The 13,175-nt window shown below is 46.1% G+C and overlaps 1 protein-coding gene across 1 annotated transcript in view; it reads right to left on the bottom strand.

The window, feature by feature from the left end:
* Positions 1-13,175, bottom strand: part of inpp4ab (inositol polyphosphate-4-phosphatase type I Ab) — a 42,567-nt gene that overhangs the window by 21,780 nt on the left and 7,612 nt on the right. The window contains 7 exon segments of the mRNA XM_076992610.1: positions 236-326; positions 529-640; positions 5,826-5,905; positions 6,063-6,179; positions 6,331-6,449; positions 7,539-7,583; positions 8,261-8,488. Of these exon segments, the coding sequence (XP_076848725.1) occupies positions 236-326; positions 529-640; positions 5,826-5,905; positions 6,063-6,179; positions 6,331-6,449; positions 7,539-7,583; positions 8,261-8,351 (655 nt within the window). The 5' untranslated portion in view covers positions 8,352-8,488.

The raw sequence follows: 13,175 nt of genomic DNA, 5'->3' as shown, positions 1-13,175 counted from the left end.
CTCAGTTTCATTCAAATGGCAATGAAAATGGATTATAAACGATTATAAACACTAGCCAGCATCTAGTTAGCTAGCGTCTAGTTAGCTAGCGTTTACAGTCCACTTAAGTTGTCTGTAAAGCTAGTGACACAGTGACAGGGATTGCAGACCAACTTGACTACAGCTTGGGCCTTTGAGTGCAGCTACAATCTTAAATAAATAACGAACTTTGCCCTATGACCTATGGCATTATCACCTGATCGCAGGAGTGCATCTTTGTTCAAAGATGCATGTTTAGCTCGAATACCCACGAACTCACTCAGGCTTTCATCCACAGCAAGGACCGTCTGTGGGGAAAACACACACACACACACACACACACACACACACACACACACACACACACACACACGCATGTGCATGTCAGGATCTTTTCCAAGGTAATGACTGCCTGTGCAACAGGTTACACACACAGACACGCACACATGCATGCAGAAGACACACACATGCACATGCACACTGTACATGTGTACATGGGCGGAGCCTCACTCTGCCATTGATGGTGTCCGGTAGCCGGGAGACCATGGTTCGCTGCTCTCGCTTCTCCTCCAGTTGCCAGGCGATGACAGAGATGTTGCCAACCCGCACATTCTCCGCCGAACTGCACGGTGGAGGCAGGACAACGTTAGCACACAGACAACGTTAGCACACAGACAACGTTAGCTCACAGACAACGTTAGCACACAGACAACGTTAGCTCACAGACGTTAGCTCACAGACAACGTTAGCACACAGACGTTAGCTCACAGACAACGTTAGCACACCAACAACGTTAGCACACAGACAATGTTAGCACACAGACGTTAGCTTACAGACAACGTTAGCACACAGACAACGTTAGCTCACAGACAACGTTAGCTCACAGACAACGTTAGCTCACAGACAACGTTAGCACACAGACGTTAGCTCACAGACAACATTAGCACACAGACAACGTTAGCTCACAGACAACGTTAGCTCAAAGACAACGTTAGCTCACAGACAACGTTAGCACACAGACAACGTTAGCTCACAGACAACGTTAACACAGACAACGTTAGCACACAGACAACGTTAGCTCACAGACAACGTTAGCACACAGACAACGTTAGCACACAGACAACGTTAGCTCACAGACAACGTTAGCTCACAGACAACGTTAGCACACAGACAACGTTAGCACACAGACAACGTTAGCTCACAGACAACACTGGCTCACAGAAAACGTTAACACACAGACAACGTTAGCTCACAGAAAACGTTACCTCATAGACAACAGTAACACACAGACAACATTAGCACACAGACAATGTTTGCTTGAAGACAACGTTAGCACACAGACAACGTTAGCTCACAGACAACACTGGCTCACAGAAAACGTTACCTCATAGACATCGTTAACACACAGACAACATTAGCACACAGACAACGTTAGCTCAAAGACAAAGTTAGCCAATAGATCAGGGGTGCACAACTTTACACCAAGGGCCAATTTGAAACAGACAACGTTAGCTCACAGACAACACTGGCTCACAGAAAACGTTACCTCATAGACATCGTTAACACACAGACAACATTAGCACACAGACAACGTTAGCTCAAAGACAAAGTTAGCCAATAGATCAGGGGTGCACAACTTTACACCAAGGGCCAATTTGAAATAAACACCTATACCAGTGTGCCACAGATTTTTTTAACAGATCTGTTTACCCACAAAAATGTGTAAAACAGTTACATAATATCAGGTATTTACAAATACGTCTTAGTTAATGGGAGATATTACAGTGTCTTTCTGACACCAACTGATTAATGTCAGGCTCCAGTGAGGTGGTCGCTAGTCTAAGCACCGCCTGCAGTTAGTCTTGATCGCAGGAGAGATTTATTCAGTTTCATCAAGGAAAACATTTGTTCACATATGTAAGTGCTTCCAAACATGGAGATCCACTTCTGTGCATTTGCAAAGAGATTTGGAAATAGTTATCTGGCTAGGGACTGATAAAACTCTAGGAGCGTCATCTCCCTGTGCTTACTTTTCATTGTAGCAGAGCAATTAAGTTAAATGATTTCAAGTTGTAAATCACCAGGTACAGTTTCCATATCTACAGAGAATGGATCAGCAGGTGTAGCGTGTTCATTTCTGAACTGCCCAAATCTTGCATCAAATGCCTGCTTTAATTCTTCAAATACACAGGTGTGTGAACTACAGTTATAGTTCCTGTGAATAAGGGGCTCTTGTCAGATCTCCTTTCTATAACTGGGCTGCAAAAAAGATTCAGTTTCATTTCAAAGGCAGACAGCCTCAAACATGTGGCGAATAAATTTCCCTGCAGTTTTCAATTAACATAATTTAAGTGTCCAGTTAGGTCTGTCATCTATCAGCAATCAGCAATCCAGTCTGTGTTTTCTTGACTGAAGTTTCCTTCCATTTCTGCTATAGGAAAAGATTTTATTTTGCAAAGCAAAAAATGTTTTCAAGACATTGCCACGACTCAACCATCTGGCCTCTGTGTGGTAGACGACATGCCCACAGGCTGCATCGATGTCCTCCAGACAAGATGGAAATTCTCTGTGATTTACTGATTTTTGCACGAATTAATTTAACTGCAAATCCGGTTATTCTACCACACAATTGCACTAATGCTGCAGGTTCTTCGATGATTTGGCATGTGCCAGTGACACCACGGACAAACATCGAGAGGTGCGCTGTATCGGTTTTGATTGCGATCTCGTCCAAAGCAGCAGAGAAATAAGTAATATAATTAATTCTGCTTTGTAACTGGCAGTATGAAGAATCGTATATCGACAATGCATCGCTGAATAGTTGCTCTTGAAAGACTGGTGTTTTTAAACACATCTTTGGCCTCTGGGCACAGTACATCACAGACATGCAACATACAGTCTTTTAACCAAATCAACAATCAACAAAGGGGCGAGTAGATTTTGCTGCGATTTTAGCAATCCTGTAGCTAGCAATGGTATAAGCTTCAGATTCCGTTCGTCTGTTTTCAAACACACCTTGTTGACTCACCACATTTTTTTGTGCTTCAATCTTTTGCTGTCTGTTCTCAGCTCTGAGGTCGCTGAGTTTGGGGTGTTTTGTTTCACATTGCCCTAAATTATACTCTTTTACCACTACTACACATGCCAAGCACACTAGACATGAGAAAATGCCACGGCTTGATTAATTAAAAAGAAACACTTGGATGTGCATCCAGGGTTAGATTTCCTATGCTAGGGTTTGCATGTTCTCCTTGTGCCTGTGTGGATTTCCTCCGGGTACTCCAGTTTCCTCCCACAGTCCAAAGACATTAGTGTTAGGTTGATTGGTCATTCTAAATGGCCCGTAGGTGTGAGTGTGTGCGTATGTGTGTGTGTGTGTGTGTGTGTGTGTGTGTGTGTGTGTGTGTGTGTGTGTGTGTTGGCCGTGTGGTGGACTGGCGACCTGCCCATGGTATACCCTGCTCTCACCTGACGATACTGGGACTGTCTCCAGCCCCCCCCGTGACCCTGACTAGTGGGATTGAGCAGTACAGATGATGGATGGATGGATGGATGGATGGATTTCCTATGCTCAAGATGTACTTCTTTTTTACATCATTTGGTCAAAAACATGATCAACTATTTCGCTATTTTATCAATCACGTTCTTTTTGTTTTTGTTGTTCCAGTTTTTGGTGTACGTATTACGTATTACGTAATCTCATGCTCTTCAGATAACAGTTTGTGATGACCATGAACAGACTGATTAAAATTATTGCCAGTAAACACCATGTGGCAGTGTTTTGCAATTTCATGGAACTACATATAAAGTGAATATAAAGTGCCAGCATCATTTATTTAAAAATGCATCAGCACTTCGTCTGTCGGGCCAGACTGATATTTTTGACGGGCTGGATTTGACCTGTGGGCTATATGTTGTGCACCCCTGCCATAGATGTTAGCTCATAGATGTTAGCTCATAGATGTTTATGCCTTTTGTCCATATAATATTATCCTATGTGAGAGTGTGTGTTTACTTGAGGGGAAGGTGTAGTGTGTGTGTACCTGAGGGGAAGGTGTAGTGTGTGTATACCTGAGGGGAAGGTGTAGTGTGTGTGTACCTGAGGGGAAGGTGTAGTGTGTGTATACCTGAGGGGAAGGTGTAGTGTGTGTATACCTGAGGGGAAGGTGTAGTGTGTGTGTACCTGAAGGGAAGGTGTAGTGTGTGTGTGTACCTGAGGGGAAGGTGTAGTGTGTGTGTACCTGAGGGGAAGGTGTAGTGTGTGTATACCTGAGGGGAAGGTGTAGTGTGTGTATACCTGAGGGGAAGGTGTAGTGTGTGTGTGTACCTGAGGGGAAGGTGTAGTGTGTGTGTACCTGAGGGGAAGGTGTAGTGTGTGTATACCTGAGGGGAAGGTGTAGTGTGTGTGTACCTGAGGGGAAGGTTTAGTGTGTGTGTGTACCTGAGGGGAAGGTGTAGTGTGTGTGTACCTGAGGGGAAGGTGTAGTGTGTGTGTACCTGAGGGGAAGGTGTAGTGTGTGTGTACCTGAGGGGAAGGTGTAGTGTGTGTGTACCTGAGGGGAAGGTGTAGTGTGTGTGTACCTGAGGGGAAGGTGTAGTGTGTGTATACCTGAGGGGAAGGTGTAGTGTGTGTGTACCTGAGGGGAAGGTGTAGTGTGTGTATACCTGAGGGGAAGGTGTAGTGTGTGTACCTGAGGGGAAGGTGTAGTGTGTGTGTACCTGAGGGGAAGGTGTAGTGTGTGTGTACCTGAGGGGAAGGTGTAGTGTGTGTACCTGAGGGGAAGGTGTAGTGTGTGTGTACCTGAGGGGAAGGTGTAGTGTGTGTGTGTACCTGAGGGGAAGGTGTAGTGTGTGTGTACCTGAGGGGAAGGTGTAGTGTGTGTGTACCTGAGGGGAAGGTGTAGTGTGTGTACCTGAGGGGAAGGTGTAGTGTGTGTGTACCTGAGGGGAAGGTGTAGTGTGTGTGTGTACCTGAGGGGAAGGTGTAGTGTGTGTGTACCTGAGGGGAAGGTGTAGTGTGTGTGTGTACCTGAGGGGAAGGTGTAGTGTGTGTGTACCTGAGGGGAAGGTGTAGTGTGTGTACCTGAGGGGAAGGTGTAGTGTGTGTGTACCTGAGGGGAAGGTGTAGTGTGTGTGTACCTGAGGGGAAGGTGTAGTGTGTGTGTACCTGAGGGGAAGGTGTAGTGTGTGTATACCTGAGGGGAAGGTGTAGTGTGTGTGTACCTGAGGGGAAGGTGTAGTGTGTGTGTACCTGAGGGGAAGGTGTAGTGTGTGTGTACCTGAGGGGAAGGTGTAGTGTGTGTGTACCTGAGGGGAAGGTGTAGTGTGTGTACCTGAGGGGAAGGTGTAGTGTGTGTGTACCTGAGGGGAAGGTGTAGTGTGTGTGTACCTGAGGGGAAGGTGTAGTGTGTGTACCTGAGGGGAAGGTGTAGTGTGTGTGTACCTGAGGGGAAGGTGTAGTGTGTGTGTACCTGAGGGGAAGGTGTAGTGTGTGTGTACCTGAGGGGAAGGTGTAGTGTGTGTGTACCTGAGGGGAAGGTGTAGTGTGTGTGTACCTGAGGGGAAGGTGTAGTGTGTGTGTACCTGAGGGGAAGGTGTAGTGTGTGTGTACCTGAGGGGAAGGTGTAGTGTGTGTGTACCTGAGGGGAAGGTGTAGTGTGTGTGTACCTGAGGGGAAGGTGTAGTGTGTGTACCTGAGGGGAAGGTGTAGTGTGTGTGTACCTGAGGGGAAGGTGTAGTGTGTGTGTGTACCTGAGGGGAAGGTGTAGTGTGTGTGTACCTGAGGGGAAGGTGTAGTGTGTGTGTACCTGAGGGGAAGGTGTAGTGTGTGGTTCTGTTCCTGCATTAGTTCTCTCACTGGGAACATCGCTGAGCCCAATAAATACATCTGCAAGGAGAGACAGACAGACAGACAAAGAAGAGAAAAAGAGAATGTTAGCGTTTTCAGTGATTTTCATATTTGTGTGTGTGAGTGTGTGTGTGTGTGTGTGTGTGTGTGTGTGTGTGTGTGTGTGTGTGTGTGTGTGTGTGTGTGTGTGTCCCACCGTTCCCTGGGATCGATCCTTCACATCGTACACAGAGAGCTTGATTTGTGTTTGCTGGTTGATGAAGGAGTCTGGGAAGAAGGCGATGCTGCTAAGGAAGGTGGGGTTCGCTGAGCCCTGTGAAAAACTACAGCACTCAGAAAGACACGCAGAAACAGCACTGCACACTTAATACACATGAGCATGATGTTGAGGTCATTCACAGACCCGTACGGGTCTGGGCAGGTCTGGGCGGGTCTGCTTCTGGTGGCCATGGCCACTGAATTACCTCAATGGTCTCTGTCTGGGCGTGCTTGGTCCAGAAGGCCTGAGGGGGTGTGGTGCAGCTCACAGACACAAAGCTGCTGGGCTTACGGTCCAAAGATGGGGTGGTCAGCTCACTGCAGGCTGGACACACACACACACACAGAGTCAGATACACACACACACACACACACACACACACACACACACACACACACACACAGAGTCAGATACACACACACACACACACACACACACACACACACACACACATACACATTCAGATACACATTCAGATACACACACACACACACACACACACACACACACACACACACACACACACACACACACACACACATTCAGATACACACACACACATAGATAGTATGGGTTGAGTACTGATGTGTGTGTGTGTGTGTGTGTGTGTGTGTGTGTGTGTGTGTGTGTGTGTGTGTGTGTGTGTGTGTGTGTGTGTGAGATATGGGTGGAGTATTGGTGTGTGTGTGGTATGGGTTGAGTATTGGTGTGTGTATGTGTGTGTGTTAAGGGTTGAGTATTGGTGTGTGTGATATGGATTGAGTATTGGTGTGTGTGATATGGGTTGAGTATTGGTGTGTGTGTGATATGGGTTGAGTATTGGTGTGTGTGATATGGGTTGAGTACTGGTGTGTGTGATATGGGTTGAGTATTGGTGTGTGTGATATGGGTTGAGTATTGGTGTGTGTGTGATATGGGTTGAGTATTGGTGTGTGTGTGTGTGTGATATGGGTTGAGTATTGGTGTGTGTGTGTGATATGGGTTGAGTATTGGTGTGTGTGATATGGGTTGAGTATTGGTGTGTGTGTGATATGGGTTGAGTATTGGTGTGTGTGTGATATGGGTTGAGTATTGGTGTGTGTGTGATATGGGTTGAGTATTGGTGTGTGTGATATGGTTTGAGTATTGGTGTGTGTGATATGGGTTGAGTATTGGTGTGTGTGATATGGGTTGAGTATTGGTGTGTGTGTGATATGGGTTGAGTATTGGTGTGTGTGATATGGGTTGAGTATTGGTGTGTGTGATATGGGTTGAGTATTGGTGTGTGTGATATGGGTTGAGTATTGGTGTGTGTGATATGGGTTGAGTATTGGTGTGTGTGATATAGGTTGAGTATTGGTGTGTGTGTGATATGGGTTGAGTATTGGTGTGTGTGATATGGGTTGAGTATTGGTGTGTGTGATAAGTGCTGACCGAGGCTGAACTCCAACACAGGCTCATCGGGGTCGTGACTGTTGCCTAATGAGATCAAAGAAGATCAGATTCACTTTTCTAGCACGTGGAGAAACATCACAGAAAACAGTTTTACTGTTTATATTAAATATTTTTCATAGGGAATATAGTGTTTAGTGTAAACTCTAGTCAAACCACTAACCCTAACACAAACCCCAGCACAAACCCAAGCACAAACCCTAACCCTAGTTCACCAGTTACGTGTGGATTTGGTTTTACACTACACCTAAAATACCATAGCAATGAGCTTGGTGATCTTTAACCTTTAGAGAAGGTAGAACACACCAATTTAAGTTTGAGGTCTTGATTAGATTTTGAGATTTTATTTCCAAGAACTGAACACAGTTCACCTATAATCTGTGTAGGATGGATCCAGCAGTTCTGTCAGACCAAAATCATTCAGATCTAGAGAGAAGGGTCTCTCCCACCGTTCACTTTCACTAGTGAAATACTCATCACCTGCTACTGATCTTGTAGCACTGTGTAATGGTGAAGGGTGAAAACAGGAGTTCACTATCCTCCTTGATAGAGTGAAGCACCCAGATCTGACTCCTCATGACCCAGTCAAATGCCACCTGAAGAGGTCCCGCCCCGCCCCGCACCGCCCCGCCCCTATTTCTATCATATCATGGTGAAGTTAACCAGGTTCTGGTGTCTAAACACCTAAGGTGTTTGATACTGACCAGCTAGTGCAAGATTGAGCATCTCGGAGGAGATGTCCAGGGTGCTGGCCCTGTACACAGACCAGGGCCGCTGTCGCTCTCTAGAAGACATCCTGTCAAGGGTGTGTGTGTTGTGTGTGTACGCGAGTGCTGGGAAGACGGTACCAACAGAGCCCCGCACACACACACAGCCCCCTGAGAACACACTCCTCTGGAGAAGGCTGAGGTAGCTCCCTTCTTGGGCTGAGACTGTAGAAGAGAAAGAAACACATTTGAGCCCAATTAGAGGTATTGAAGGAAAAGAACAATTCATGAGAAATCCTGTGGGCTTTCCCTCCTCAGGCCCTGAGCACAGGGACCATACACAGACAACAGTGTGGCCCCAGGGACTACACAGAGACACACAGGGACCTCACAGGGACACAGGACCACACACAGACAACAGTGTGGCCCCAGGGACCACACAGAGACACACAGGACCACACACAGACAACAGTGTGGCCCCAGGGACCACACGAGGACACACAGGGACCTCACAGGTACCTCACAGGGACCACTGCTGAACAGTGCTCTCTAACACACCTGTATCCGTTTCACAGCACTACATTAGTCTAAATGAAGCCCCGCCTCACAGAACACAGTCACTGACACATCAGGGATCATATGGCACTCAACCAATCACAAGTGGATGTGTGGCCATGCAAAAGAGCCTTCTTGAATTATTCATGAATAAAAATGTATGACGTTTTTTTCTACTTTATGGAGAGAGGATCGTGAATAAAGCTGTCAGCCTCCACAGTATCTCACTGAGTCAGTTATGAACCAGAGTATGTACCTGCAAACGCACACATACACACACACACACACACACACACACACACACACACACACACACACACACACACAGTGGTTCAGGCAAAAAGAACAGCAATAAGGATGACACACGATGTAAATAAACAGCGACTCAAGAGTGAGAAAGATGGTGGGATGGAGAGATGGGGCATGAGTGAGAGAGATAGAGAGAGAGAGAGTCCATCCATTTCTTGGACGATGAGCTATGTGCAGGAAGCAGAGAGGATTGATTACTGATTGATTGATTACTGATTGATCTTTTCTCCTCCGTCTCCACACAGGCTCCTTCTTTCATTTACCATCTGCGTTCACATATTCTAACACAGTGTGAAGGACTGAAGCTCAATTCCTTAGGAGAGAGAGAAAGAGTGAGAGAGAGAGGGGAGAGAGGGAGGAGAGACAGAGAGACACAGAGAGAGAGAGAGAGAAAAGAGAGACAGAGAGAGAGACAGAGACAGACAGAGATGAAAGAAAGAGACAGACAGACAGAAAGAGGGAGGGAGAGAAAGGGGGAGAGAGAGAGGGAGGGAGAGATATGCACAACAGACCCACCATGGATGGCCATTACATAATCTGAAGTTGCCTCAAAACAAACATGTAAGCTTCTTAAAGGCATTAACACTACTGCTGCATGAATTTGAGCATCAGAAAGTGAAGACAAAATTGTAGAACTCGGTCAGAACATCTCCAGTGCTCCAGGTTACCGGCACTAATGGGAGGATCATTACTTTGAGTATCTGGAGTATTCTCTTAACTCAGAGTGACAGTACTGGCATCCAGACGGCAAATATACAAATGCCCTCGGTGGTATTTTCCAGACAGTGAGGAAGACGATTCTGGAGACAGTGAGAAGCTTTATTAACTCAAAAACTCAAGAGCAGCTAATAAAACACACACACACACACACACACACACACACACACACACACACACACACACACACACACACACACACACACACACACACACACAAACTTCCACCGCTCTCTGGGTTCTACTAATTACCCACTGGTTTAATTGGACTGTATCTCTTGGCCACGCCCCCTGCTGTCGTACTCTCTCTGGTGAACAACTCAAATAAAATAGTCGCTGTATTACTGAACCCTGTATTACTGAATCCTGTATTACTGAACCCTGTACTACTGAACCCTGTACTACTGAACCCTGACTGTGGATCCACCCAGAGCAGAATCACAACAGCACTGGAAGAGCTGGATCGTGAATCATCACAGAGCAGGAACCAGTCAGGAACCAGTCAGGAACCAGTCAGGAGGAACCAGTCAGGAACCAGTCAGGAACCAGTCAGGAGGAACCAGTCAGGAGGAACCAGTCAGGAACCAGTCAGGAACCAGTCAGGAGGAACCAGTCAGGAACCAGTCAGGGTCCAGTCAGGAACCAGTCAGGAGGAACCAGTCAGGAACCAGTCAGGAGGAACCAGTCAGGAACCAGTCAGGAACCAGTCAGGAGGAACCAGTCAGGAACCAGTCAGGAGGAACCAGTCAGGAGGAACCAGTCAGGAACCAGTCAGGAACCAGTCAGGAACCAGTCAGGAGGAACCAGTCAGGAACCAGTCAGGAACCAGTCAGGAGGAACCAGTCAGGAGGAACCAGTCAGGAACCAGTCAGGAGGAACCAGTCAGGAACCAGTCAGGAGGAACCAGTCAGGACTGCAACAGCAGATGTTCGAGAGCAGGTCATAAACATGAGGAAACGAGTATCTCTTGGTCCTCACGTGATCCATGCCTACTGGCTAAAGAAAGTAACAGTGCTGCTAACTAGCAGAACAATACATAACATACATAAATAAAAACACAGCTGACTAGCAGAATAATTAAACCTGCTGCTAAATACTAGTTCCCGTAGAACTGGCCATGATCTCATGAAGGACCCAAACAAGGGCTAAACACCACTCAACCACAAACTAGTAACCTGCCTGTCCACAACACGAACACTCCAGAGGGGATACTGCTCACCAAGCATGTGCACAGGTACAAGAATACTTCTCAGAAGGGGACTGGTAACAACACCAGAGGCTCAAAGTGCCACTACTTGAAGAGGAAGAAGAGGGTTAGGCACAGGTTCAGAAGACCTACCCCTAGCGCTCCATCAGGTAGCTACGCCTGGGACATCCTCAACACCAACTCCATATCCTCTTTCAAAACAACCAGAATGAAGAGCAGTCTGGGCCTTACAGGCCACCGTATTAAGTCCAGACTCTATCTCTTCATCGTGCTAGCGGCTTGTTTTGGGGTTATTTAATTAGGCTTTGTGAAATCACTGTCTGTCACAGTTATCTGTGGGTGCTGCCATCATGCCTGTGGGATGGTCTTCTCTTTTTCAACCAAGGAGAAATCAAGGTCGCCTGTCCGGCATCGTAAGTTCTTGAGTCAGACTCAACGCTCAGTGACACAATGAACTGGTGCAACCAGGAAGTTGCACGTCTCCGTGGTGACAACACAAACCGACACTCAACATTATGAAAACTATAGCAACGCCAACACATTAGTGAACCTTGTTATGGAGAAGGCTGGGGTGTCGTTTATAGGTCTGGGAGTGTTCTGCTAGTTTTCTCTGTGAACTAGAGCAGCAAGCAGGGGAGAGAGCTTTTACAGCTAATCCCCCTCAGACCGCCTGACACACAAAAAATGGCCTACATACTGGAACTAGAGTCTCTTCAGGGGTTAGAGTTAGGGTTAGAGTTAGGGTTAGAGTTAGGGTTAGAGTTAGGGTTAGGATTAGAGTTAGGGTTAGAGTTAGGGTTAGAGTAGTGGTTAGAGTTAGGGTTACAGTTAGGGTTAGAGTAGTGGTTAGGAAGACTGTGGGGTCAGAGTCTCCTGGCTGGGAACTACTCAGAGGTATAGGTATGTCTGATTAGGACTAGTCTGATTAGAACCAAAGCATGGTGGAGTCAGAGTCTCCTGCTCCCATGAGGGAGTCTGTGTGAGGACCCATGTAGATGTCCAGAACAGTGCCTGATGGAACACACTCCTTTAAATGCTTCAGCTGCTGACAGTTGATGACCGGTCTTAATGAATAACATCAATCAATTAATATTAATTTTTATAGCGCTTTTTACAACAGTTGTTGTCACAAAGCAGCTTTACAAGTGCCGAGTCCTAGCCCCCAGTGAGCAAGCCAAGGGCAACAGTGGCAAGGAAAAACTCTCTAGTTTTTTGCATGAGGAAGAAACCTTGAGAGGAACCAAGACTCAGGGGGGGAACCCATCCTCCTCTGGCCGACGCAGGTCACCATGACAACAATTAAAGAGATAGAAAAACATGGGAAGAAAAGATGTAAAGGATAAATAAATCTCATCTTGGTGTGTATTTATATACATGAGTTCTCTATGTAATTCCTATTCAGTCCTAAATGTCTTGATGGTTGGTAATAGTGTCATGGAAGCTCAAGACACTAGCTGCTCTGAAGAAGGTCATATAAGAAGATGTGAACATGTGACATACAGAATCTCCTCCTCCTGTTCTGATGGCAAAAAGGAAACAATTACTACAATTACCTGTGTAGTCCTACTGTCTTATGTATATAGTCCTGTGTGGTCCTACTGTCTTATGTATATAGTCCTGTGTGGTCCTACTGTCTTATGTATATAGTCCTGTGTAGTCCTACTGTCTTATGTATATAGTCCTGTGTAGTCCTACTGTCTTATGTATATAGTCCTGTGTGGTCCTACTGTCTTATATAGTCCTGTGTAGTCCTACTGTCTTATGTATATAGTCCTGTGTGGTCCTACTGTCTTATGTATATAGTCCTGTGTGGTCCTACTGTCTTATATAGTCCTGTGTAGTCAGTCCTACTGTCTTATGTATATAGTCCTGTGTGGTCCTACTGTCTTATGTATATAGTCCTGTGTAGTCCTACTGTCTTATGTATATAGTCCTGTGGAGTCCTACTGTCTTATGTATATAGTCCTGTGTGGTCCTACTGTCTTATGTATATAGTCCTGTGTAGTCCTACTGTCTTATGTATATAGTCCTGTGTGGTCCTACTGTCTTATGTATATAGTCCTGTGTGGTCCTACTGTCTTATGTATATAGTCCTGTGTGGTCCTACTGTCTTATGTATATAGT

The sequence above is a fragment of the Brachyhypopomus gauderio genome, unplaced genomic scaffold, assembly GCF_052324685.1.
Source record: "Brachyhypopomus gauderio isolate BG-103 unplaced genomic scaffold, BGAUD_0.2 sc95, whole genome shotgun sequence".
NCBI classification, from domain to species: domain Eukaryota; kingdom Metazoa; phylum Chordata; class Actinopteri; order Gymnotiformes; family Hypopomidae; genus Brachyhypopomus; species Brachyhypopomus gauderio.
The sequence above is the reverse complement of the archived record's forward strand: the minus strand, read 5'-3'. Positions and strand labels throughout refer to the sequence as shown.